The sequence below is a fragment of the Podarcis gaigeae genome (genome assembly GCF_964106915.1).
Source record: "Podarcis gaigeae genome assembly, chromosome: 8".
Lineage (NCBI taxonomy): Eukaryota > Metazoa > Chordata > Lepidosauria > Squamata > Lacertidae > Podarcis > Podarcis gaigeae.
Genome location: NC_139684.1, coordinates 61198375 through 61226337, shown reverse-complemented (window position 1 = coordinate 61226337; position 27963 = coordinate 61198375). Strand labels below are relative to the sequence as shown.

Sequence of the window (27963 nt, the reverse complement as noted above, 5' to 3'; positions counted from 1 at the left end):
TGCTCACGCTGCCTGAGCGGATGAGCATCCTGGAGGGCCACAGGTTCCCCTGTCCTGCTTTTCTCAAAACAGCCTCAGACTGGGTGAGGGAGAGAATTGCTGTGGCAGCCAGGGATGCATCTATCCATGACTACTGCCATGTTTCAATGGTATTGATAGGAACCCAGCTGCCTCAGACAGGAGATATTTGCAATATCTAACTGCAGATCTCTGGGACCTTCTGCATACAAAGGAAGTGCTCTGCCATTGACCTACTGCCCTCCCTGTAGCTCATATGCGGCAGTGGAAGTGCTGGTCACATCCACACCATGCATTTAAAGCATAGTGTTTCTTTGTCACAGACCTACAATGCTCAGCACCCTTACTCTTAAAGTGGCACAAGAGAGCTTTAAATGGGTGGTGCAGATGTGATCTCCATCTCCCTGTTTGACTAATGCTACCAACACAAAATTATACCCAGTGATGGTGCATTTAGCTAATGTTAGATTTTGGACTTAATGGTCTTAGGGGGTGCGGGTGGGGCTTTTTAAATGGCAATGTGCATTACTGTCACTTCAAAATGTAGGAAAGCCAACCCTGGTGCATCTGGAGGTCTTCCTGCACATTCTGCTGAGTGGGACCCTGGATTTATTGACCACATCCTGCGATGATTTCACTGCTAATTATTATGCTCCCTAATCCTGAAGAACTGCCACACCCCAGTTCTATATGCACGGGAATCCCTACAGCATCTATAAAATGTACTAAAAACAAGTGGTGGGAGTGTTAAGGAGTATAGTTTCGTTACAATTACTAACTGCACTTTACAAGTTTGTTATTTATTTTTATTTTATCTAATCTAAGGTAGATTTAAAGGCAAAGGGTGCTACTTTTCCAGAAGGGTCAGGTGCAAACTAAGGGGGAACAGCAATTTACATATTTGGAAAGCTGGTTCAATTCTGAACTGAAAGCACGCTCTGCACATGCTCATGGCTTCTGTTCATTCGTTTTCTTTATGTGACTGCCATCAGTGAAAAATAATAACATGTATAAGAAAAGTAATTAAAATGTGAAATGACATATTCTTGATACTGTAGAACGTGCATACTTTCCTTACCCACTGGTTATACAAGTTATGCTGGCTGAATCTGTATTTTGCTATACTGAAAGCTAATAAAAATATGTGTGGAGGGGGAGGTTATGTGGCTGGTAAAATTTGGTGTCCCAACAAATCTGGAGAGATCCTGTGTCCACTAATTCCCTTGTTAAAAGCAAAGAAACAAAACAAACAATTATTTTCTCAGACAAATGACACTAGGCCTTTGAACAGTGTTTGGATGGATCATGTCGATCACAGACACTTTCCTTTGGATAATGTTGAAAAGGAAAATGCTTCCCTCTGGGGAAGACAACTCTGCATATGCTCTGAAGTCGGGCTTTTTGTCCGTCCCCCCCCCCCCCGCAATTTTTTAACACAACAGCTGACAGCTCTACTCACCAGATCAGGATGAGGAGAGCATGACAAATTGATGGGGTGGTGGTGGTGGTGCACACGCGGTCAGGCCCAGCTGTGGCACTGAAGACCCACGGCTAGGAGTCCTCACAAGAACAGTTAAAGACACCCCCCCCCCCCGCCTAGTGCCTGTTCATACTTTTCTGTTATGACGGGTAAAGGAAGTGAAGTGGTGAGTGCCGCCCCCCACATCTGCCCTGGAAATTCCCCCAAACAGGCTTCATCTTACATCCTCTCTCTTCTCTCCCCCCCACCAACTTTTCCCCCTTTTGCTAAATGAGTCACCCTTTCAGAGTCTCAACATGTTCACGGCCGCGACCAAGAGGCGAAAGTAAAGAGGGGTGCGTGCGTTTGGCAATCTGGGTTTCCCAAAGCTCCTCTGTTAGTTTCGGTGTCCAAGCGCTTTGAAACGTTGTCCAAATAATTTCGGCTCCTCAACTGTATGTGTCTTTATACTCTAGTCGGGCTGAAGTGAGCATGACGTGAGTGTAAAACAAGGCTTCCACCCCTCCCTTCTGTCTCCCTGGTCATGGTAGCTCCCAGCTTCAGAGGCCAGACTAGGCAGGGACTGTACAATAGTTGGAACTCTCTTTGCAATATCAGCTGCTGCTGTTGCTGCAACTGGACAAGGGGGGGACGGGGTTGATTTATGCTGGTGGTGTTTTTAAATATATATATATTAATATATATATATATCCCTTGATTTGCTTTCAATCTCCCTGGCTGCAAAATATCCCCCCCCCCCGCTTTCAAATTCCAGCAGCACTGAGTGGGGAAATTAGAAGGATTTTTTATTTGAAGGAGGGGGGGCTTCCTCCCCAATATTGTTGCATTCGGAGAAGATAATTTTATGAGTCTCTTTGCGGGAAGCAAGTTTGTTGGATATTCTCTCTCCACCCTCCACACGCCCGGAAACTGTGGTGGAAGCTGGAATCATCTTGAAGAAGGAGGAGGCGGAGGAGGAATGAAAAAAAGAGGAAGGGCTTGATTTATTTTTGTTTCTAATAGGATTATATGTTTTATTTCTGCTTTACTTTAGAAATTAGAGGATCGGGAGGGAGGGATTAATAAGAACCCGGGGAGAAAGACAAGGTGGGGGAGGGAAATCACACCCATCCTATCCATCACCTCCTCAAAAAAAAACACACAGAAGCCACCATGGAGAAGAAGGAAGAGGCAGCAAAGGCCTTTTCGGTGAAGCAACAGCCGGATGATTTCCGAGGTAAATATTTGCTCTGTTAGAAGTCATTTTTAGAGGATGATGTTGCAAATTGTTGAAAGGGCGGCGGAGCGGGGCGGGGGCAGAGGAGGAAAGAGACAACAGACTTTGAATCTGTGTCCGGATTTCCACCCAGATCTGCGAGTGGGCACAGATAAGGGGGTCCGGGGGGGGGGTCTGTTTGCTGCAGCAAGTTGTAGAACATTCGTTCTCTTAATTGTTCTCCCCCCCTTTCCAAAAACATGAACTCATCGCCTGGCTATTTTGTATGTTCGGCTGGCTGTGCTTGATGGACATTTGCTACAGGGGCCTTTTGGGGAGGGGGGAGTCGGGGGTGCTGGATGGATGTGAAGAAGGATACAGTATTGATTCTTTAACTAGGATTCCTTATCCCCCATGCAGGGAAGGGGGCATTTTGGGAGGGGGGGCGGTTGGAGGCCACGTTGCTGTGATATTGAGGCAGGGGGTGCCCGGCCTTCCACAGGTCACTGATGTGAGGTTTATAAATAACCCTCTGTCCGAAGCCCTACCCAACCCCGGATTGGCATTCCTCCCGACAGCTGCCTTTGGGAGGCGACCAAGCCCTCGAGGAGACCACCTGCCCCTTTCTTCTGACTTTGTGAGTGGGGGAGGTCAACCCCTGGTCGCTGTTCAGAGAAAAAAAAAAAGCCGATCCAAGTTCAGCCTAGCCGAATTTGAAGGTGTCCAGGGCCAGGACCCCGGGGTGGCCACAGAAAGGGCTCCGTCGTGGGCCTAGTTCTGCTCTTGCTTGTGCGACTGGGGTTTTTGTGAGAGGGTGGACTCGGGAGGGAGGGGGGCAGGGCCCAGCCCCACAATGGATTAAACTTCCCTGCCGCTTGGAGGGAAAAGTTGGGGGCTGGCTCTCCAATTAAAGGGTCATTTTTTTGTCCCTGGGGAACGTTTTGAGATGGAGCTCTTGGTCCTCTGCCAGTGAAGTTTGTGGAATCTTAGCATCTTGCCAGTTGTGTGTGTGTGCAGTCAAACAGAGAGAGATAATCTTTGCTATTTTCCCGCTAGACACCAGATATCTGCTTGTCTGCAAGGGCAACATCCTGTCTCTGTTGTATAGCCTGGAAATTTTTGCTGGCACACATGTGGGTGGGCTGTGTTGGCTAGAATTTGGACAGGACGTTTTGTGTGCTTGTGTGAGTATGTGTTTGCTTCATTTGTAGAGAATTTGCATTCTGGGTTTCTTTTTGGAGTTCTGCTTTGTTTTTTGTTTTTTGTCCAGAACTCTTTAAAGGCCTGCTTTCTGAAATCATCTGCGGCTTGGGGCTTAAAGTTCCTTTGAAAACTTCAGGGCTTGGCCATTTCCTTTGTCCTCAGTTTCGGAGACAGGCTTTAGAAGATGACAGCAAATAAACAAGGTCCAGTCTTAAGGATCTCACGAATCAATATGTTCGCCTTGCAACTTACTTTGAACTCCTAAGGTTTGAAGTTATTGGTTACGCCTTTTGTCAGAATCTTGTGGGGCTACTAATATCCCCCCCCCCCCCCGGATGAAAGAGTGAGCTAAAGTGGAACCATCTCTTCTCGACTGGTGAACTTTGGTTTTGTTCTCTGAATGTTGGGAAAGTGAGATTGTTACTTTGGTGTAGTTACGCAGTGGATAATCTTGCCAAATGAAATGTAGGCTGGAAGTAGCAAGGGGGTTGTTCGAAGGCCATGTAATTGGCAAATGCTGGGTTAAGTAGGGAGGGGTGTGGCTGCCTTCTGAGGCCTCTATAGCATGCCTGGGACCTGGCCAGATGAAGCAGTGTCTGTGAGTTGTCTTATTTTGGGTTTTGCTGACTCCTGCCAAGTAACTGGTGACTTGAGTGCAAGGAAGAAACAACCGAAAAGAAAGAGGAGTGGCAAAACCATAGGGATATGGGGGACTTCCTATCATCACTCACTGCCAGTGATGGCAGTGAGTGTGTTGTAGGCAGCGAGTGGTGCATTTACTGGAAAGCACCGGAGGTTTTACATGGGGAAGTAGGAAGGGCTGGGTAAGAGAGGGTGTTTAGGTTTTTGGGCTGGGGTAGCCCAGAGGTGATGCAGAAAGAGACAAAGGCACAGGGAATTACCTGATACTGAGTCAGACCATTGGTTTATCTAGCTCAGTATTATTGTCTGGCAGTGGCTTCCCAAGGTTTCAGGCTGGGTTCTCTCTTGGTCCTCCCTGGAGATGCCAGGGATTGAACCTGGGACATTCTGCATGCAAAGCAGACGCTCTGAGAATGCAGGTGTGTGGCAATCAATTTGAACAAAATCCTAGTTTTTGGATCCAGGCCAACAGGCTTGACTGGATGAGGTTGGATTCATTTTTATTTATTTTTTTAGGTTTGGAAAGGCCTGGGCCAAATTTCCAGGCTTCTAAAGTGTGTACTTATGGAGAAGCAATGGGAAGTAGCTCCCTATTTCTGAGGTATGGAGGTGGAAGAAGCCACTCCCACCCCCCAAGTTGCTACTTCCCATAGAAACCTCACAGGGGATCTGGAGCCAGGCTTAACTGCACACTGTGGGATTTAAAATGTCTGGAAACATGCAGGCAAAGGCTGGAATATGAACAGCATAAAGGCCGCAAGGAAATGTGGCCTGGTGGTGCTTCCCCCCTCCCTTTCCCCTCTCCTAAGAGGCTGCTTGACAGGAGGCCCCCTTGGTGCTAATTTGATTCTCTCTCAAGTGCCTGGAGATCATTTCCATGCCCTTGGAGAGACCTCTCAGTCGTTCGCACCATTCCAGGCTATGGGGCAGGCGAGCTCTGTATTGCTGTATTCTGGACTTGAATTGTGTGCATGTGTGTGGGCCATGCAGGATCTTGCCCCTATAGTATGACTTGTAGTTGTCTTAAGCCATGTGGGCGGTGTGTTGGTGATGGATGGTATTTTATATATGAAGAGAAGCTCATAGCCTCCAATATCCTGCAGCGTGATCATGGGGTCATGCTTGTTGACATGCTGAGGATAACACTTTCCTCTGCCTGCTCCTTACGTTGTTTCCTATGCAGCAGCTTATCCTCCATGGATCTGAAAGCAAAGGCGGTGATTAAAGATAGGATAGTAAACCATAATTGCCCTACAGTAGGTTTTCAACAGTTCAGAGTGCATCTCAGCATCTATAGTGTGTGAAATGGAGGATTTTGTACCACATCCACATGATGCATTTTAATGTTTGTGCACAGGATTCTCTGTGCATGTGCACTAGGGATGAGATAGCTCAGTGGTAGAGCTTCTGCTTTGCGCGGAGACGGTCTCAGGTTCAATCCCTGGCATCTTCCGGTACTATTGGGAAAAACTCCAGTAGAACTGTTGCCAAGTCATTGCAGACAATACTGCTGTGGTTCAACCATAGAGCATATGCTTTATATACCAAAGGTCCCAAGTTCAGGCCCCAGCATCTGAACCTCTGTCTGAAACCATGGAAAGCTGCCACTAGATCAGGGGTGGTGAACTACCGGTATTTTCAGCCTGAGGACCACCTTCTCTCCTGGGCTACTTTCTGGGTGCCAGAGGCAAAAAATGGATGGAACAAATAATGTGCTTCCCAAACTTAGGCCTCTCCAGCTATTTTGGAACTACAATTCCCATCATCCCTGACCACCGGTGCTGCTAGCTAGGGGTGATGGGAGTTGTAGTCCAAAACAGCTGGAGAAATACTGATGTAAATGTCACAAACCCCTCTCAATTCTCCATCTATGCATTCAAAGACATTCCAGCTAGGCAGCAACGCTCCAGCAGGGCTGATGAGGCATGTGACCTTTGGGAGAATTTCGAGGGCCAGGTGGAGAGACCTGAAGGGCCACATTTGCCCTCTAGATCTGAGGTTCCCCATCCCTGGTGCAGACAATACTGAGCTAGGTGAAACTGTGGCCTGGGAGAGTCTGTATTAGGTTCGTAGGTCTCTCTCCCTCTCTCTCTCTCTGCCAAACTAGATGAGATGCCATTAACAGAACTATCAATTGCACGAATGACTTTTAAAAAGTAAGCAGCAAACATTGAGCTGGGGGTGAAATCTAATTTGGACTGCAGCAGGGGCCAAAGGGTTAAGGCCCCCACCCCATCCCACAACTGATCTTCAATCAGGATCGGGACCCCACAGCTGCAATGTGCTCGCAGGCCATTTGTGAAATTGCTTGTTGGCATAGCATCTCATCTGTGTCGCTGCTTATCAGTTCCCCCTATTTTGTGTGAGCTGTGGCTCCAGCCCCTTATGCAGCCGCAAATCATGGTTGACATTGCCTGTTTTAATGTGTTAATACTTTCAAAACTGAATTGTTTATCAGGAATGTTGTATGATGTTTTGAATTGATCTCACCTCCCTTGACAAGTCGGCCTGGGTGATTTTTTCATGCTTCACATTTTTAGCTCAGTGCTCAAGGTAGACAACCAGACTTTGCTCTAGTCTCAGCCTTGCCAAAACCTTATTGATCCCCCTCGCCATATTAGAAGATTAGAAAAAGTAAATACAAGGTGAACAGAGATTGCTGGTGGGGGATGGGGAGACTGAAGTGTGGGATAAGACATTTCCCACGATAGGCTTCCCTGCATAAAGCAGGGGTGGAGAACCTGTGGCCCTCCAGGTGTTCTTGGACTGTATCTGCGGTCACCCATGCTGACTGAGACTGATGGGAGCTGGAGTCCACCCCCATCTGGAGGGCCACAGGCTTCCCACCCATCTACCCACCTCTGCAGTAAGATATCCAGTGGAAAAGACTATTCCACAGGCCTGAGGATGAGCCTTGTGGGCCTCTTGGTTGGGTCTTGTATTCAGCAGCAACCCAGCCAAATAGGTGCTCCATTTCCACCCTACCCCAGCTGAAGCAACTCATTTATTGCTCCTTGATTTCCAGCCCAGGGCTGGAGTCATATGGTGGTGTGTGTGTGCAAGGATTAGAACTGCTGAAGATGCTCCATTACTGACCTAAAGCCCTTCCTCCAGCCTAGTAATATGTTCCCACCTGTAGCCTTGTGCACTACAAACCATCCATCCAGACCTTCCATTAGATTAGGGAGTTAGGAAGCTGTGTTAGGTAGAGTCATACCATTGGTCCACATTACTCCGCCAGTAACTGATGTCTGTGTGGAAGGACTTTGAGTTCAGGCCATTTCTGGTGCTCAAAATAGCTTCCCAGGCTCAGAATTCTTGAACGCTGAATGTTTGTTTTTTGCAGCTGGCTTCAGTATGTGGATCTCAGGATTCTAGTAAGAAATACACAGAACAGTCTTCACAAGCCTGAACATCAGAAGAGCTTTTCTGCTGGGTCAGGCCAAATCCTAGCCTAGCATCCTGCGCCTGCAGTGACCAAACTGATTCCAATGGGCAACTCACAAAGAGAACCCGGAAGCAAAAGCTCTCTCCCCACCTGTGATACCTAGCAATTGGAAGTCTAAGGCAGTGGAGGTAGAACATGGCCATTGATATCCTTACCATCTGTGCATTTCTCTGGTCCTCTTCTGAATCCACCCAAGCTGCATTTGTCCCCCTGCAATACTGGGGTAGATGGATCAATAGCCTGACCAGATATGTGGCAGCTTCCTAAGCCACAAACAGGAGACGGCTTGCAGTATTGCTGATCAGTCCTGGTCACTGCAGTCCCACCAACCCCAACCCTTTTTTGCTGCTGTTCTGCAATCGTTCTGGTAGGGAACAAGTGACCAGGCCCCAAATGTACACTCAGCGTGATCGCTGAATAATCAAGAGTTTGCCCTGATGCTGGCTTTGCGTCTGCTTCATGAGCTCCACCCAGCAGCTCTGGTTAGAAAAGACATGGCTAAGCTTGGCTTGGTGGCCCCTTTTGTGGGATGGAGGATTGAAAAGGAGATGAACAAGCCCCTCCCACCTGGCAGTCCCTCTAGCAGAGATGGCTGAGTCACCCCTAACCCGAGATTGCTACGTCAGATGGTTGAATTAATGAATTAATTGATCAAACTTTCTTTTGTCAAGCAACCAAAGCTCTGTGTTAGCTCTCCTAGCTGCCTGTTTCTCAAGCAGATGAAAAATTCAGAGCCTTCCATTGTTTAGAATGAAGCAAGACATTCCTTTCCTTTCCTGTTTCAATGATCTCCAGATGGGGGAGGCTCAGGCAGTTGTGGAATCTGTGCGCAGGGTATGCCTAGGCAGCCAAGCAGTGTTCCGGGGGAAGCCATTGCAAGGAAGCACCAAAGCAGGGGAAGGGCCACAGCTCAGTGGCAAAGTGCTTTCTGTGCACACAAGAGGTCTCAGTTTCAATCTCGGGCATCTCCAGGTAGGGCTGTGAAAGATTCTGGTAGAAGTGCTTTGGGAGAAAGGAGCTATTTAGTGGCCTGGTTCACACAACACTGAACTATGGTTTGTTTCACTTGACCGTGGTTTGTTTAAACGTGCAAACCCAGCTCAGTAGACTAACTATGGCTTGTTTCCTGCCAACAAATCATGCCGTGAAACCATGATTTGTTGTTGGCTTGCAAACTGCAGCTTGTTTTAACTATCGTTTAGTGTACGACTGAACCCAAGTGGCACTTAACTATGGTGTCTTTGGCGACCCCTCTCCAGAGGTGCTTCAGGCTGTAGAGGCATGTGACAAGATCTGGTGGAAAACAAGCTAAGCGTAGGAATAAGCCATGGATTCTTTGGTCATCTGTGAGGTGGCTTGGCGTTTGTTGAACAAACCCATGGTTAAAACAAACCATTGCCTTATGTGTGAATGCAGCCAGTGTATGACTTGACTTGCTTGACATTGCTAATACATCTAACTATTTGGTCTGCAGGCCTCTTTCTGAGCACCTCTGAAGCCCAGTTGGGGACACGTTGGATCTGGTGGAGGTTGGGAGTAAGGGAATCATCCACAAAGCCCCACTGTATTTCGGAGGTGCTCAGAAAGCAGTGAGATTCTCATTGCTTTCTAAATAATTCTAAAGCTCAATGCAGCCATGGGGACGAGCCTTCTCCCCAGCTCTACCCTCCAGTTCAAAGGACGGGGTTGCCACTGGCAACTTGGTGTGCATGTTTGTGGAGCCCCTGTTCCAACATGATTCTGTGCACAAAGTGCTTTCCCCTTCCCTCAACCACCATTTCCACTTTGGGGATCGTGGCTGGATTTCTGCAAGACGGCACAGATGCCAGGTGGTCCTGTGACAATTGCCTATACCCCAGATTTTTCTGAGCAGTGTGTCCAGCCCCTGCACACACGACAGCCCCTGCTGTCGTTTTCCAAGGTGTTCTTCTAAATCTGCCCAACCCTTTCCCATAGCCAAGAAGTAGCAGGTGCCCTGGCACTGCGTTCCCTGGGCTCCCTATGTCTTTCAGTTTGGATAAAGCTGCACCGTGACGGAGCACTTGTGATTGGGAGTGACGGGCCTTGCAGGGCATCTCAGGTTCCCTGGCTGGCTTTCCTTCATGTATATTTTAACCCAAGTGTAAGCCAACGCCTGGCTCCCACCCCAGAGCCAAACACAGCCCCTTAGTCCCTGCCAAGCCACAGGTACGGAATGGCTCCAGCCCTCCGCTATCTTTTCTTGATGTCTCTCCAGGGTATGTGTGTGCGCACGTATAGAAAAGCTCACTCCATGTGCGCACATAGGCCATCCATCCACAAAGGATGCTTCAGCGGCCCGGCAATTTCAGACTCAGCCTGAGTTTTGTACAGGGTCCCCTCAGGGATTTCTCCCTTTCTTAAAACCACTCTCTTCTAAGTTTATTTTCTTTGAAGCAATCTACATTCTCTTTCACTCTGCAAAAAGAGTTATTTTGACTGCTTACGCTCAGAGAGGTGCTGTCATCTGGAAACATGCTTTTCCTTATGCTTTTGCCATGGACCGGAAATCTTTGGGGAGGGAGACATCCTCCCTCTCCCCCCCTCCCAGCAAATAACAGTACATCTCTGAGCCAGCTGATCTAAAGGCGATTTGCAGAAGTTGGTTTGGGACAAACAAACAAAAAGTATTTTCTCTCACACAGTGAATTAATGTGTGAAACTCCCTACTACTCTTCAGATGAGGCAATGGGCACTCGCTGCCATGGCTGGAGGAAAAGTAAATCAACACAGCAGCCGAGTCAAAGGCTTAACTTTCGTGTTTCCTGCAAAAGGACCCATGTTTAATCCCAGCATTTCCAGGAAGGCTGGGAAATGAGCACCACTTCCTGAAACCCCAGAGAGCTTCTGCCAGTCAGTGTTGACCAGGAAATGGGTCACTTCTAGATGTTGTTGGACTACAACTCCCACCAAACCTGACTGTTGGTCATGCTGCCTGGGGCTGATGGGAGTTGGAGTCCTGCAAAACTGGAAGGCTACAGTTTCCCCATCCCTGGTATAGATAGTACTAAGTTAGATGAACTAACAGACTGACTTGGGGAAGGGCTATAGCTCAGTGGCAGAGCACGTGCCTTGCATCCAGAAGGTCCCTGGTTCAATCCCTGGCACCTCCACTTAGGTCAGGGAAAGACTCCTGTCTGAAACTCTGGAGAGCTGCTGCCAGTTAGTGCTGATGCTGATGCTCTGACTTGCTATAATGCCCCTTAATGCCAGGTAGGACTGGCAAACTTAATTCCTCGGGCAGAAGACTTCTTCAGGCTTGCTAGATAAAGTTTTGCTGAGATTAAGAGTAATAATTCCTTGTGCTCAAATTCATTGGGGTCCTTGAGGGGTTTAAAACAACTAATCCTTTCCCCATATGTGACAGGAGAAAATAGCAATTGGTGTTAAGAAAATCTGAACTCTCTTCAATGCTTCTTGCTATTTTTGTATTGCATTTTGCCTTGTGGTCATTCAACAATGAGAAAAGCAGATGTTACTTTTTAACATCTATTCTCTCTCTTTGGTACACTTGACTCTTTTCAGCCTTTGGGACACCCAACCTTTTTTACCCCGCTTTGCAAAGCCTGGAAAGAAAATGTTGATCCTTTCTGACTAGGGCTGCCATTTCAATTTTCACTCTGGTTCTGTCAAACACTGAAGATTTATGGCGTAAGGGAAAAGAAAATTCTTTAATGGTTAAACTTTACATTGCTGTTTTCAGCTATGAACTATCCCCAATAGGTAAAATGATGCATTAGCTTGTGTGTTGTTGTTTTTTTAAAGAAAAGAATATCACCATACAGACTTTTATAATAACCTATATCCCACCCTTGTAATTAAGCTCTAGCCTGGTAAGCCACACATGACATGGGATTTCACTACATGTGAGGGAGTGAGCTGGCAATGGAAGGCTAGAGAACATTGACCATTCCCCTGTAGGCAGCCTTGTGGGAGGGACAGACCTCTCTGCCCCATCTCTGCCAGCTTGCAGCAGACTAGTAATTTATTCATTCATTTATTTATTTTTGCCTGCTGATAAATTTTGTCAGCTTATTCTATCCTGTTTCGGAATATGGCCGATCTGCAGATGGATAACAGGAAATAGAAACTAGGGGATCAAGAGCTCATGCCAACATACATTGTTCTCCCCACCCCAGCCCTGCAAGGTAGGTTAGGCTGAGCTTGGTGGCTGAATTAGGATTTGAACTGTGGTCTCCCAGCACTCTAACCACAACATCACACTAACTCTCACCTCACCACACTTACAGGCAAATAGATGACCTGGGGGGAATCACTTTTGATTTTCTCCCCCAGGGGTAGTCAATATGGGAGCCCTCCAGATGTTGACAGTCTAATTAAAACTTCCACCACCAGCCATGCTAGCTGTGGCTGACAGCAGCTGTAGCTGAACGATATCTGGAGGGCACTGTGTTGGATACCTGTGTTCTAGCCCCTGGTTCTCCACATGGCTCCTGCTTGTTTACTTCTGCTTACGACTCCTTCCTATCCCTTCAGTAAAAATGAGAACCAGAACTGAGTACACACCGTACAGACCTACAGTTCCCAGCACCTTTAACAAACTTCAGTAGTCAGGATTCTTTCTTTTTCTTTTTGCTGGGCTAGCATGTGCTTTAAATATGTGGTGTGTATGCAGCCCAAGGCAGGGTGGGCATTAAGGCATTTGTGGCATACTGGGCAATGTGGGGGAAATGGCTGACCTCACTCCCCAGTGGTCCCTTTTAACCTGTCCTGTCTGAGCATCTGGTTTGTTGACACCCCTACCACCTGGGTTTTCTTCCTTTCCCTCCTGTTTTATATACACAGGAACATATCCTTGCACTTCAGATTGGCTTCATTTATCACATTTATATCTCACCTTCCCTCCAAAGAGCTCAAGGTGGCATACATGGTTCTCTTCCTCCTCATCTTAGCCTCACCACAACCCTTATGTGGTAGGTTTGGCTAAGAGGCAATGGCTCCCCAAGGGCAACCAGTGAATTTCACTGCTGAGCAGGGATTTGAACCTGGGTCTCCCAGCTCCTAGTCCCAACATTCCTACCACCAGCTGTCATTTACTTTATTTGACCACATCAGGTTTGGTTGCTAGTGTGGGACTGACTTTAGTCCTCTTGACACATTACTCGTGTGTAGGTAATATCCTTGCTGATGGCAGAGCGAGGATGTGTTTTTTCACCCACACTATGGTTAGGTCTGCTTCGCATAAGAACTATGCATTGTGCAGAGGAATTCAAAGGTGTGAATATGTATGTGTAAGGGACACCTGTGTCCGCTCTTTTTGTGGATGTTGTACCAAAGGGTGATGGTTATTCCGGGTTTCTTAATCCAGTTTAAAAATGTGACTCCTGTCACATACAAGGCAAAGCCTGGTTCATACATGCATGTTACCGGTAATTTCTTGATGATTGCAGCCTCAAGAGATCATTGGCTTTTGTGAATGCTCTATAGTGGATCAAACACAATGAGCAAACCTCTCCCGCAGCCTTGCGTCACAACAAACACCAATATGTTTCTCAAATAGGGTCAGCTCACACATTAACCTACTAGTCCTCAAGGTTGTGGGGCATTAGGAGAGCACATTGTTGTGAGCTTTAAATGCATTGAAGGCCAACCTGCTCTCTAGAATCCAGTTTGGTCAGGGTAGCTTTGCAAATACATACACAAAAGTGACATCAGTCATTTTCCAACAACCAAATATCCCTCCTGATAATGAGATCTACATAGTGAAATGCTGATTCAGGGTGTGGTCAGTGACAGCAGAGCCAGGGAGTTGCTTCCTGAATCTTGGAAACAATTGCTTTGATTTTTCTTGCTTTGGCCTCTCCCAAACTGGAAGAAAGCCCCAGGAAACCCATTTCCTGATTACCTTCTAGCTAGCTGATCCTAGATTGACACTGATATGACATCCCTCCCCCCAGCCCCCAAGGTACAGGGGTTCTTTCCCCTTGCCCTCCTGTCTTTGCACAAGGCCATGCATCCCAGGGAACAGCCCTGCCACAGCTTGTATGCCCAGAGAGACTGCGCGCCTCATTAAACACACAGACACACAAATACTTCCTGCAGATTAACTTGCAAGTGTACCTTTTCACACCTGGCTGGGAACACCTGTCATTGTGATCAAGCAGCCATGCCTTAAGGGAGGGCACTAAGCTTCACTAAAGGTAACCAGCCCGCCTTATAGTTCCTGATTTGCACTGTTGGATGCAGCATCAGTGCTCCCCCTTTGGAAAGTCCCCAGTTCGAATCTTGCCTTAACAAATTCAGCCTATGTTTAGAGAGTGTGACTTTGGCAGACATAGGTTCCTTACTAATTAATGTGAATGTTTAGAGTGGTATCTATGGGTTGTGGTCAACTCACTTTTAGTCAGCTCACACCCATTGAAATTAATGGACCTAAGTTAGTCATGGCCATTCATTTCAATGGGTCTTTTCAATCAAAGTTGAACCCTGTATGCACCTTTTTTCTGACTGGTGGGCTAGGGTTGCTTAAAGGTTTTCTCCATCCACTGCAGCTTCCTTTCCCCAACCATCTTTCTCACAGCTGGATTTATGTCTTGTATACATTGCAGGAGGCAGGGGAAACTACCAGGAAGTTTGCAGTAGGAAAAGCAGCAGGGAGAGGAAGGGTTAAGCACCCTCTGGCCAACTGCATTTCCCCCTAAAAATGACCCTTTGCAAAGTCACAATATTCAGCAAACACAGAGAGGAGAGTAACCTGTCATTTTTTCCTCTGCTGATGAGTTTGAAATGTTGAAAGAATAAAGCTGGCCTCCCTTGCAGGGTTGGTGACTTGTTCTCTTCACACAAGCCCCTTCTTCAGCTCTGCCATTCGTAGCTAGGCAGAGCATTTTCACTCTTGTTTACCACCTTGTCCCACACCCAGCTGCACACCTAGGCAAGGGCATTTGGTTCAGGGCCCTACCTTGTGGCACAAAGGATGGGAGCTCAGGAAAGCCTTTGGACAAGGCAGGGCAGGGTTGCTAAATTGGTCTACTTGGCAGAGAAGACAGGACCTTGCAGGGTGGGGGAGGCTTAAAAGGACAGGGTTTGTTTTGTCTGGAGACATGAAGGCAGGGCCTGATAGTGTGTATTGCTTGAATGTTGGGAAACTTGTTATCAAGATCCTTGAGGAGAATTGAGTCTCCGGGGCCACCTAAGAGGCAGGGGAGAGAACCACAGATTCGCAAAGTCATTTTAGAACAATGTTTCCCAAACTTGGGTCTCCAGCTGTTTTTGGACTACAACTCCCATCATCCATGGCTAGCTGGTCAGGGATCATTTGCACAGTAGGCTAGCCTTTTCACACTCACAAATCCCTCTTGATCCTCCAACCAGGCAAGCAACAGGCTTATCAGGGTTCAAAGACATATTTTTGCCAGGCAAAAACACTCAAGGAAGTGAGGGGTGTGGCTGGGGAGAGTCCCAAGGGCCAGATAGGAAGGTCAGAAGCACCACATTTCTCCCCTGGGCCTGAGACTCCCCACCACTAGTCTAAGTCAGTTGTTCCGCAGTTGTCTCCACTTCATGCTGTGGACAGCTAACCCAATTCTCCCTTTCAGGGTGTAACGGAGAGTGAAGGATGTTTTATCAGGCTATTCCTGTCCTGCAGGAAAGGAATGGCTCCTTCAGAACAGTCCAAGTACAGTCGCATTTGTTTCCCAACAACCTGGGAACCGTCTCGCTCTGTTTTCTAGTTGCAAACTAAAATTGGACTGAACACAAACTCTCTCATGGGAAGTGCAAACTTGATATTCTTGAGGCTTTTCCAGAGTAATGGCAGTTGCTGGGGCCTTTGAATGTTTTGAATTCAGCCCACTGGAAAAGTGCTGCATTTTAAGTGATATGAAAGTCTTGCCCAGCAGTGTTTGTTCTGCGATGTCTCATTCACACATGTGAGCCTGTTGCTGAGCAGGGACTTGTGAACAGGCCATAAGAACAGAGCATAAGACGGGGAACACAGAAAGCCTACCAGATAAGGGTTATTTACATTGAGTGGCAGCTCTCCAGGGTTTGGAGCATCGGGCCTTTCCCAGCCCTATCTAGGGATGCCAGGGATTGAACTTGGGTGACTTCTGGGGTGGAAAATCACAATAGTAGTCTATCAGAGCCTGTCTTGGGAAGATTTAAAAACAGCTAATCTGGTCTGTGTGCCAAAGGTGGGGTTTGCACCGCTTGACATTTCTTCCAGTCTAGCACCTTTAGGGCCCTGTCTGTAGACGCATATGGCAAAGTTGGCAAGCTGATGTCAAGGGCATGGTAATGTTAGCAAGCTCAGCTTGAAATATGCATTTAAAGACCCTCTTCCGCCTTTCCTGAGCTTTTCTTCTTTTGATTTTGTCTGTCTCTCCCCCTCCTCTTAACAACTATGTGGCTGAATGCACCATCAAGATTGCCTCTCCATTCCTGGACAGGGATAGTCTGATGGTTGTAGTCCATGCATTGATAACTTCAAGGCTGGATTACTGTCATTCGCTTTATGCAGGGCTGCGCCTGAGCCTGGTTTGGAAGCTCCAGCTGGTGCAGAATGCAGCAGCCAGATTGCTAGTGGTCGACAACATGTGACACAATTGTTAAAGCATCTGCACTGCATCTACTACCATCCAGGTTCAAGGCAGTGTTGGAAACTCAGTTATATGTATTAGCTAATTGTCATATGACACCTTAAACCTAGGTTACGGTCACCACAACAGAATGTCTAGGTGCCTTTTTTGCGGTGGAATTTGTTATAATTGTTATTATTATTATTATTCATCTCATTTCTATACCGCTTTATATTTTAAAGGGGGAAAAAATCTCAAAGCGGTTTACAGCACATTAAAACATCAAAATAAAGCAATCCAGAATAAAATGAATTCAAGCTTTGAGGAAAATATTTCAGATCCTTCTTTAAGTGACATTTTGCTTTCCACATATCTATTTACCTACTTAAATACCCCATAGCAGTATTTAGGATGCCAGTATGGTGTAGTGCAGGAATCCCCAAACTCGGCCCTCCAGATGTTTTGGGACTACAATTTCCATCATCCCTGACCACTGGTCCTGTTAGCTAGGGATGATGGGAGCTGTAGTCCCAAAAATCTGGAGGGCTGAGTTTGGGGGTACCTGGTGTAGTGGTTAGAGTGTCGGACTGTGACCTGGGAGATCATGGTTCAAATCCCCACTCAGTCATGAAGCTCACTGAGTGACCTCGGGCCAGTTACAGCCTCTCAAACTACCACACAGGTTGATTGTGGGGATTAACAGAGGGTGGGGGTAAACCATGTACGCCTTGGAGAAATATGTGGAAAGAAATGCAATAAATTAACCTTTTCTGCTTACCTGCTTAAGAAAGCTGGAGAGGCCAGCCAGTTGGAGATGTTAGTTGTCAACCTGGCATCCAGAGATCTCCATGTGGTTGCAGTTGGACATGCACCAGTTGCAAAACGCGCCTGGTGCCTGCCTAATTTCTAACACTGGTTCAGTGGTGTTCTTGTATTAATTTACAAAGCGATGAGCAACTTAAGTGCTGGGTGCTTAAGCTTTGTCCCTGATAATCATCTGATGGAATGTTGTTGGAATGTTCCCGGAGTTGGGGAGGCTCATTTGACAACATGGAACTGTGCCTTTAAGTGTCACCGCCCAATCCTGTGGAATATTCTGCCAACAGAGAGTCAGCAGGCACCTCCTGTTTCAACTCCTGTGCCTGCTGAAAACTTTTCTATTCCGTCAGGATTATGCAGGCAGTTCAGAATACATTTTCCCACAACAGTTAGCTCAATCCTTTTTTTAAAAACAACAACAACCCACAAAAAACTTTCTTTATATGGTTTTATGTGCAGTTGTTGTGAACTGCTTTGATCATCTGTATGAATTAGCGGTGTGCAAATACTTTTATGAATAAAGAAGACAGTAAGCTAAGAAAGTCAGCTTCTAGTCAAGCTTCTGTCTTGCTGAGTGGCACAATGTACTTCCCTTGTGCAAGCCCAGCTTCCAGCGAACGGGAGTTGCATCAGAATGCAGGCATCCTCTGGCACTGTGCCTCTTCCCTTCAAAGCAGCTAGCATGGGAGACGCTTTCTTGTGGCTTGCATCCGGGCACACCTCTTGCATCTCTTTTCTGGAAGCACCCATCCTGGCTCCATTGGTGCAGCAGGGTGAGGTGCAGCGATGGAAAGGATCTCCCTGGACGCACAGCAGAATCCAGCCCTGCTAAGCCTTCTTGAAAGCACCCATCCATTTGCCCCCCATGTGCCTCTGTGGGTTGGAGCCAAGGGGGCAGGGCAGGGACTGCCTGCTCTTGCAGCTGTGGCTTTGCAAACCCCATACTTAAGCTCTTTGAGGCTCCCTTCAGTGATGGGGTCCGCTGGCTCTTCCGCCCTGTAATTGGTGACCAGGCGGAGAGAAAAATGCAGCCTGCAATCCTTCTGTGTAAAGAAGCTTAGCTGCCTTCTCTACTTGTGTGTTGTGGAGTCCTTGAGACAGCCTTCACTGGCTGTCATCACTGACGGTGGTAACATTTTTTTAAAAAATCTCCTGATATCCCTTCCTCCCCACATTCTCATCCCCTAATTACAGAAGGATGCAATTGGGTGGGTCATTGCTGAGTCCAGTTGTCTGCCCTGCTCCTGATATCCTGCACCAAAATCCTATCTGATGCCTGCCAGGGCTTTCCTGGTGCCACGTAGACAAGATCATGTGTTGGGGCATCCTCCAAGTTAACTAATGCAGAGTCGGGACCAACTCCAGCGCCTCCAGTGACTGATATGGATTAGGATCTGACCTCCCTCAAGCATAAGCATGCCTGGGAAAAGCAGCAATGCCCCTTGGTAGACCATGCCAAGATGACATTACAACATCTTCTTGGCAGTGTTTTTGTGTTGGAGCTGCCCTTGGGAAAGAAAGGATTCAAATCCCTTTTCCCTGAATGCTGTGGTTGCGATGAATATTGGGTACACACCCCTGCGTCAACCTTTTTTTAAAAAAGGTGTGGTTCTAAGGGCCCCTCCCAACAGTCTTTTTTATTGTGTATTTATGATCATTTGCGCTCATTATGGTATTGGGGTGGTTATATGCAATCTCACTTTCAATACTGTTTGCGCCTGCATAATTTTCAGGTAGGGCATGCGGCTTTGTTTCCAGTCATGGCATGTTCTGTAACGTCTTGCTAAAACCCTCTGACTTTTTATACCAGCTAAGTTCTGGTTTGTGTGGTCCTAGTAAGCCACATAGTTTTGCTCACCACATTGTGCAAACTAGACCAGAGTAATCCAACAACAACCATGGCATATTTTCATTTACAGGCCATAGTTAAGGCACCAGGCTGGGTTTGCATATAATGCTAAAGCAAGGTTTATTAACTTAGATTTGTTTAAACACAGCAGGGCTTATATTTGGCACTGTTTAAATTTGGTGCCAATTGCAAACTCCCACTTTCATCAGTGATTAACTCCAATTGGGAGCTCCCAAGCGGCACTCATAACAGCGGGGCTTCCATTGCATGCCAGGTTTTTAAGCTGCTGAACTGCAAAGCCACACTTGCAAAAGAACAATCAGGAACGCACTCAGAAATTCCTGTTGTTCCTTTGCAACTGCGGCTTTACTTTCCCCACACCTGATGTCATATTTTGCCTGAATGGCAAGCCTTCTGTAATGCAAATCACCAAGATAACATTTTTTGTTATTGGGAAATATGTACATACTGTACATAAAATAAATAAAATGCATTTGGCGGCTTAGGAAATTTAGCAAGCGTTGCTGTCATCCATACGCTTTCAAGATCCGCATCTCCAAACAGCCCGATTTGTCTCCTTTGATTCTCACCAGCCCCGGCTGTCAGCGTTGCTTTTTGAAGAATCCTAAAGAGTGAGTAGTTTTCTGCTTTGAAAACTCTTCGCTTCCTCCAGTAGGTTCCCAGATGCTTTTACTCTGCCCTGCAGAGCTAAGGTGCTTTGGTGTTGCTCATTCTGTATCTCTCCCTCCACCCCGCCGAAAAGGGGGGGGGGGCTTGATTGAAGCATGCTCAGCCTTTTGTGGGTAAACATTCAGAGGAAGAGGGTTTCCCAATTCAGGCATACTGCGTCCGCCACCTGTTGCAGGGCACCTGCTGTTGCGTTTCAAGGAATATGCAGAATTATGCTCAGTTGCATTCCATTAAAGTATCAAAATTCAATTTGCTGCCGTCTGTTTTTGCAGTCTGTTCTGCCGTTGGTGGCAGAAGCTGCTGAACGTTTACATAGTTGGAGCTAGGGTTGCCAGATGCTGGGTGCAAATATCTTGGGGGGAGTGCTGTGGTCACATCCTGTTTGTGAGCTTCCGAAGGCTTACCTGACTTCTGCGGCCTGGAAACAGACCCCTTTAGATAGATGCTGATCAGATCCTGTAGGCATTTCTTAAACCTGACCTCTTGTATACTGTACAAGGCAGATCTCTAGCATGAGAGGTAGTGGGATGCCAACATACCACCACTCAGGAAATTGCCTCGAGTTATTGCCGAGTTATGGCCACAAGGGTTGCGTGGGGTGAAATTGCCTATTTTAAACGTCTAATCTTTATTTCAGAAGCAGTCTAATGGAGAACCAGCAGCCTCCCGACTGCAGTGGTTTAAATGAGTGCCACTAAATTTGGAGTCTTGAATGTTCCCTGGCTTCGCCACACAAGTGTTGATCTGAATATCTAGCCTGGAACATGTCATCGGGAGAACCTGAGATGCTCATAAGAACACAAGAAGGAGGAGCCTGGCTGCTGGGTCAGGCCAAAGCTCTATCTGATGCAGAGCCAGCAGTAACGCATAACCATTTGATAGGGTGGCAGGGGAGCTTTGAGCAGCAGCGATCCTTGCGTGTGGGCAGGACCAAAAGTCTATGAAATGTTGGAAGGTGTGTTATGTGGACCCCACTGCTGGGATCTCATGTAGTGACTTGGTTCACACCCACCCACACCGTGCATTTCAAGCACATGCCTTCCTGCAAAGAAAGCTGGGAGTTGTAGTTTAAGGGAATTGCAGCTCTGTAAGTTCCCAGGATTCTTTGGGGGAGGCTTGTGCTTTAAATGTGGATGTGACTGTGTGTTTCTATTGATAACAGTGTCTGTGTGTGTTTAGATTGCTTTGGGGCTCAGGCTTAGTAAAAAGAAAAAAGGTGGGGGGGTGCGGAAAGCAGTTGATTCAATTAGCCACGCGTTCTTGAGTTACTTGACAGCCTTATGTAATTTTTGTCGTAACAGCAATTTTCAAAGCAAAACCCTCCCTGATGCCAAATGTTTCTCTGCCCTGCTGCAACCTTTTTAATGTTTTCCTCCACCTCCTACTCCCGCCCCAGTCACTCATGGTTCCCATGACTTAAGTACATCAAGCAATTCCATCCTTCTCCCTCCTGCCTCACTCTCTCACCCCCCCTGCCCCCCCTTCAGGCCTTTCCCATCTTGCTAATTTGGCCTCGGTTTGACGTTTGTGTGTGTGTGCATGCGCATACAAAATAACTGTGAGCATCTTTTCTTCCCCGCCCCCCCTCCCGTTGTAAACTGGAAAGAATCACGGGTGTGGAACAAAAACTGAAAGAAGGGAGATCTTGTGACCAATTTGAAAGCACTCCCAGCTTCAGAGTCCTGCAGGCTACCCTGAGTTACATCTTTCCATTAGCAGATGCCATCGGGTATGGACAGAAAGTGCAACCCCCAACCTTTTAAAACCCTTAAAAAGCTGCCAGTGATGGAAGGGAACCTTGCACCCAGAACGTGTCCACACTTGTGGAAATATACTTTTTAACTGAATGCAGTTTGGTGGAAAAATAGCTGGAGGAGATTGCCCAACTTTTGCATCTCTTTTTCTAAGTGTGTTTGTGTGGTCAGACTGGAAGAACTCGGCTCTCTGCCTCTGGCCTTTTAAAGTCAATAGAAAGTAAGGTAACTCTATGTTGCTTTGCCCGGAGACTTGCTGGAACTTGGATGCTAAATTGGCATTTGCACTGAGACTGTGTCCATCATACTCCCATTTTCTGCACATTGACTGTGTTTCCAGTGCTAGGTGGGTTTTTAATGCATGATCACAGGACATATGTATATTGTAAGGTAAAGGTAAAGGGACCCCTGACCGTTAGGTCCAGTTGCGGATGACTCTGGGGTTGCGGCGCTCATCTCGCTTTACTGGCCGAGGGAGCCTGTTTACAGCTTCCGGGTCATGTGGCCAGCATGACTAAGCCGCTTCTGGCGAACCAGAGCAGCGCACGGAAACGCCGTTTACCTTCCCACCAGAGCGGTACCTATTTGTCTACTTGCACTTTGACGTGCTTTTGAACTGCTAGGTTGGCAGGAGCAGGGACCGAGCAATGGGAGCTCACCCCGTTGCGGGGATTTGAACCGCCAACCTTATGATCATCAAGCCCTAGGCTCAGTGGTTTAACCCACAGCGCCACCCTGTAGTTCGTTTAAAAAAAACTATTGTTCGATGTGATGCTTCTCAAACAAGCTTCACTCTGATTGGAGTCCTTAAGCCTTGGTATCCTTAAGCCAGTTCCTATCCTCTCTAGCCAAGGTGTAAACACCTTTGCATAGGGTAGGGATATCCCCTCCCATACTCATTGTGTGTGAACACAAACAGCAATGAATATGACACTATGAAGCCCTGCTGATGTGAACAGCTAGGGGGGAAAGAGCTGGGAAATGCATTCACTGGCGTCTCTAAGGCGGTAATGTGAACACACCCTGAGATGGGGATTAGAATCATCTGTGAACACACCAGATATTACAAAATGTGCAAACTACTTTCTTTTTCAATGTAGTAGTTATTTAATCTTTTTGAGTGCATTCTTCTAGTCCTCATGTTCACACAAAAAACAGCATGGATAGTTTACAGCAAAAGAGTCAGAGAAAACAGTTGGCTTACATCAGACTTCCATTGGCCAGAGGATATAATAAGTTAGTAGTTCAACATGGGCCCCAGGCATTTACTGTGCCCCTCCCCATATTCTTACCCCTCCCCCTTTTAAAAATTAGTAATTAATCCGCTACTTCATGCAAACCAGTTTTGTCTGCTGGATTTCTCTACTCATCCCTTCTGCACTGTGAAGCTTCTAATGATACCAAGCCCATCCCTGCCTGCATTCTGCAAGCCCCATGGACCCTTCTTCTGGTATAAACAGCAAATACAATGGTACCTCAGTTTATGAACTTAATCTGTTCCGGAAGTCCGTTCTTAAACTGAAACCATTCTTAAACCGAGGCACACGTTCCCTAATGAGGCCTATTGCCACTGGTGCCCTTCCACTGTTCGGATTCCGTTCTTACACCGAGGTAAAGTTAGCAAACCAGGACACTACTTCTGGTTTTGCGGAGTTTGTAAACCGAATAGTTCATAAACAGGGCTGTTCTTAAACTGAGGTACCACTGTACTGTTACTGCTTAATTCTAGATTAGAGCCTTTAGCCCTATTTATGCAGTGCTTTCCCACAATTTTGTGGAAGTGAAATTAGAAGGTCGACGTAAGCGTATAGTGCTAGATTATACTGCAATTCTGTTCCCCATGGCCAAGATCCCTTCTATAATATTACTCATAAGCAAGTTCCATTTAGAAAATGTCCTTTCTAATGTTAATTAAAAGTTTCCTGTATTCAGTTTCTATGTGATGTTTTTATTGTTTCATGTTGAGCATGGCAATAAGATTAGTGTCAGATTTATTTCCTCTTAAAAGTTGTCTCAAAATTGCCCACCTCATGTCAGTTTATTTTTCTGCAAGGGGAAAAAGCTTTAATTCTATTTTTTATAGTTAAATAGTCCCCCTTCCTTGGGAAGAGAAATGGACACTGGGAGGCTGTATTAAAAAGGCTATTCATGGCTGGCAATTAATAGGACATTTCTCACTAGTTTTACTGCCACACTCAATGCAAAGCAATAAATTACCTGAGACTGCAAACAGGAAGTGTTTAATTAAAGCTATAGTAGCCATTAAGAGTCATCAACACTTGTCTGCACAAAACAAAATTGTGCAGCAGCTGTATTTTACTACCCCCAAAATTGCCACAAAGCTGGCCTGAGGGGAGACCACAAGAGAACACCACAAAACTGGCTGACAGTGACATTACCTGGAACTCCGTAAAAAGTGAGTAAACAAAGGGTGGCAATTCTAGGAGGAAGGATTAGCTCAGAAGCAATCTGCCTTCCTCCCTCCTCTCCAAAACCCACTATTTTTGCAATCTGAATAGGTTGTGCTAAGGTAGCTGAGTGATGACGTTTCCCCCTCCAGCTGCATAATTGGGGCGAGATGCAGAATTTAAGGCAAGCGCTTTATTGGCCAGGTGCACCAACAGTGTCTGCTGTGATCAGTTTTTGGAACCTTGTTCCAAAGTCACATGCTGTGTTTCTGAGAACGGTAGTTACTTACAAAGAATATTCCTGTTTGAGCTTGCAGACTGACTCTACTATGGTCTTGCCATCAATGTGTCCTTATGCAGCAGGTGCCAAAGAAGGAAGGAGATCCGTACATCTCTGTGTCTGTCTGTGTACATGTTCAGTCTTTGCCAGTGTTCTAGCTATATGGACAAAGAACAGGATATTGGTGAATCTGGAGCTGGAAGTTCTTACAAGAGCTTACAGTTACAGACAGTGGTGTAGGTACGGACCTACTAAACTGTCTTATACTGAGTTAGGCGTTTGTTCATCTGTGCTGACTGGCGGCGAGTCTCCAGAATTTCAGGAAGGAATCCCTCGCAGCCTTGGCTGCGGATTGAACCTGGGACTTTCTGTATGGAGAGCATGTGCTCTGACACTGAGCTATGGCCCTTCCCCAGAGTAGGGCAGAGATGGGATAAAGCACAGCCACTTATTTCACAGCAAGAACAATGATGTCATCTCCCAGGGCACTATTTGCCAATCCTCTGAATGGCAAATATTGGGGCTGGGGTGGGGACATAGCCAAAGAAACACATCAGAATAAAATTAAGGGAGAGTTGTGGTTCGCTGACAGAGCATCTGTCAGTGCCTGCTCATTCCACACACACACACACACACACACACACACACACACACCAGGCCAGGAACTCACCAGTTTGAGTGGTAAGGACAGCAGAAAGTGGGGGTGGGGACTGGAAAGCTCAGTAGTGGGGATACAAATTGCTAATGGGAGGGGAGGAGGCAATTATCAAATGAGGAGCAGGTGCTGTGTGTGTGTATGAGAGAGGAAAGCATGTGGAATAGTTACACCCACTGCGAGGGATGAGGGAATCCGATTCAGTTTACATTTGAAGGAATTTATATTTAGCACGTCTGAAACAATATGCAAACCGAAACACCGCTGTCCTTCGGAATTCTCTGATTTTTCTGCGCAGTTCCGTAGCCAAATAAAGTGTAGAAAATGAATATATTGAGGTAAAGTATGCACAAAATGTGTATATTCTTGGAAACAGGATACAGTAATGGGGAAATTGCTTTGCGAAAATTGTATAATGGGAGAAATTGCAAATATTTGGAGATATTCACATTAGAATGCTGGTGAATTTTCTTTGGGACTTAGAAATAATAATCCCAAACTCAAGTGGAAGTGTGGAGAACTCTTAAGACTTGAAAATGAGAAAACAGAGAGAAATAAACATGGACAGATCCAACCATCCCTTACTTCCCTGCTGGCATGTGGCCCGCAGAGCGTTAGCTGACGGGATATGTGGCCCTCGGGCCAAAAAAAAAGTCCACTACCCATGATGTAGAGACAATACCAATGGCTGGACTTAGTGTAATTGCCTTCCTAAAATTAGCAGTTTGGAAAAGAAAGGCTGTTGCACAGTGGCAGAAGGCCATCAGAGAAGGGCCAAGTCCGTCCTCTCTCGACAGAGACGTGGCTGCAGAAACAGCTGTCTTCAGCAGACCCTGCCAAATGTCATTTGGAAGTTTCTGGGAAGAGTTATGGTGGGCTTTCTTTTGGCAGTCCTGCTTCTTTCCCCCACTTCTTCAGGCAGCAGTGACGTTTCCCCAAGACCTGCCCCCCAAATCACCTGGATACTCTGCAGCAGCTGTGGCATGGGCCTTAATTAACATGGATTGGAAGAACGGCTTTGTTAGTCAAAACATTAATTACGATAGCGCAGGAAAGCCCACACCACCACCCCTGCTTGGCATTCCTGGGTGGCATGATTAAACTGAGTTGGCTGTGGAAGAGCAGCAGAATGAAAAGGAAATTTGTTAATGCCATTTGAAATAAACTTGCAGCACTCTTTGGAATCGATTTCTCAAACGCTCTGGGGTCTAGTTGTCTCCAGATCTCCTTGCCAACCGCTATCCCTTCCATACTTGCCACTCGGTTGTTCTCCTCCGCCGCTCCCCCCTCCATTTCCACCTCCCTCTCTCTTTACTTTCTGTCTGCTGAGGTCCCTTTGTCTCGTGCATGGAAATGCACCATCCATCATTACCCAACAGAGCGATTCTGTTGACTGTGCAACTTGTAGCTGCTAATTACACAATGCAGAGATGGTTAAAGGTTTAAAGGAATGGCGGGGGGGGGGATTGGGGATAGCAGAAAATATACAGCATTTTCTGTGGGCTGCATGTTTCTTGCCAGAGAGGAAGGTGGTGGGGCCAGAGTTCAGAGGCAGAGCACAAGCTTCATGAGCATATACGGTCCCTGGTTCAATCCTGGGCACCTCAAGTCTTAAGAAAGGAAAAGTGGGCAGGTGATGAGCAAGACCAGGAGGGCGTCATCAGGGAGTCCACTCAGCTCTGCTCCTAAGACACTGTTACGTCTTCTTCACGCAGGGCATGAAGCTGTTGTGGAGTTGGTCCCCACAGGAGACAGTGATGGCAACCAACCTATATGGCTCTAAAAGAGGATCAGGCAAAATGCATGGAGTGTCGGAGGTGTTACGTGGCTGGGGCAACTCTGTCAGATGGGCAGGGTGCAAATAAAAAAAAATCATTATAAAAATTGTTATGTCTCTGAATATCAGTTGCTGGGTACCTCAAGGGGGTATGTGGCTTGAGATCAGATTTTTGGGCTAGATGAGCCTTTAGCCTGATTCAGTAGATTCCTTCCTGTGCTCTGAAGCTCTTACCTTTCTCACCAGCCCCTTGTATAATTGCTTTTAACTGCTTGTCTTTTGTTTCTATCTTAAGTTTCGTGAGTTATAATCACTTTTATCCCTTTCCTCTTTTTAAGTCTTATGTGCTTTATTTTATTAGCATGTTTTTATCTTATGCTGTGACCGTAATAAAGTTTGGTGATGGTACCTCTCTGAGGCCCAAGGCCCGAGAAAGCCCCTTCTAGTGAAGGCTGCACTATAGTGGGCTTCAGGAGACTGATAGAATGAGGCTCCCTAGGGTGTTTCCGTGTGACGCTTTGCTACTGCTCCTAATAATAATAATAATAATGATAATTTATTATTTATACCCCACCCATCTGGCTGGGTTTCCCCAGCCACTGTGGGTGGCTTCCAACAAAATATTAAAATACAATAATCTGTCAAACATTAAAAGCTTCCCTAAACAAGCTGCCTTCAGATGTCTTCTAAAAGTCTGGTAGTTGTTCTTCTCTTTCCTCTGGTGGGAGGGCGTTCCACAGGGTGGGTGCCACTACTGATAAGGCCCTCTGCCTGGTTCCCTGTAACTTTGCTTCTCATAGTGAGGGAACCACCAGAAGGCACTCGGCGCTGGACCTCATCTGGGCTGAGGGATGGGGGTGGAGACGCTCCTTCGGGTATACTGGACCGAGGCCATTTAGGGCTTTAAAGGTTAGCACCAACACTGAATTGTGCTTGGAAATGTACTGGGAGCCAGTGTATGTTTTTCAAGACCGGTGTTATGTGGTCTCGGCGGCCGCTCCCAGTCAGCAACATACATGAGAATTCTACAGGATTCTGGAAATGTAAAGACAGCACCCAAAGAGCCTACGAAGGCAGTGTTAGAAACTCAGCTATATAAGCTAGGCATCAAATGGCACTTTAAACCTGGGTTATGGTTGCCACAGCAGAATGTCTATTCTCCAGGGGGTTGTGCTAGATGGCCCTCG

At 46.7% G+C, this 27963-nt stretch overlaps 1 protein-coding gene across 23 annotated transcripts in view; it reads left to right on the top strand.

Annotated features, from left to right (window-relative positions):
* The first annotated feature begins 2051 nt into the window (after positions 1–2051).
* Positions 2052–27963, top strand: part of MAP7D1 (MAP7 domain containing 1) — a 58343-nt gene continuing 32431 nt past the window's right edge. For 10 of the 23 annotated variants that reach the window (XM_083751640.1, XM_083751638.1, XM_083751639.1 and 7 more), the window contains exon 1: positions 2075–2714. In XM_083751640.1, coding sequence (XP_083607766.1) covers positions 2651–2714 — 64 coding nt within the window. In that variant the 5' untranslated portion in view covers positions 2075–2650. Of the gene's footprint in view, positions 2715–2985; positions 3413–3759; positions 3878–27963 lie in introns of those variants that run through there. The other 13 variants (XM_083751646.1, XM_083751651.1, XM_083751635.1 and 10 more) reach the window with 8 other exon arrangements.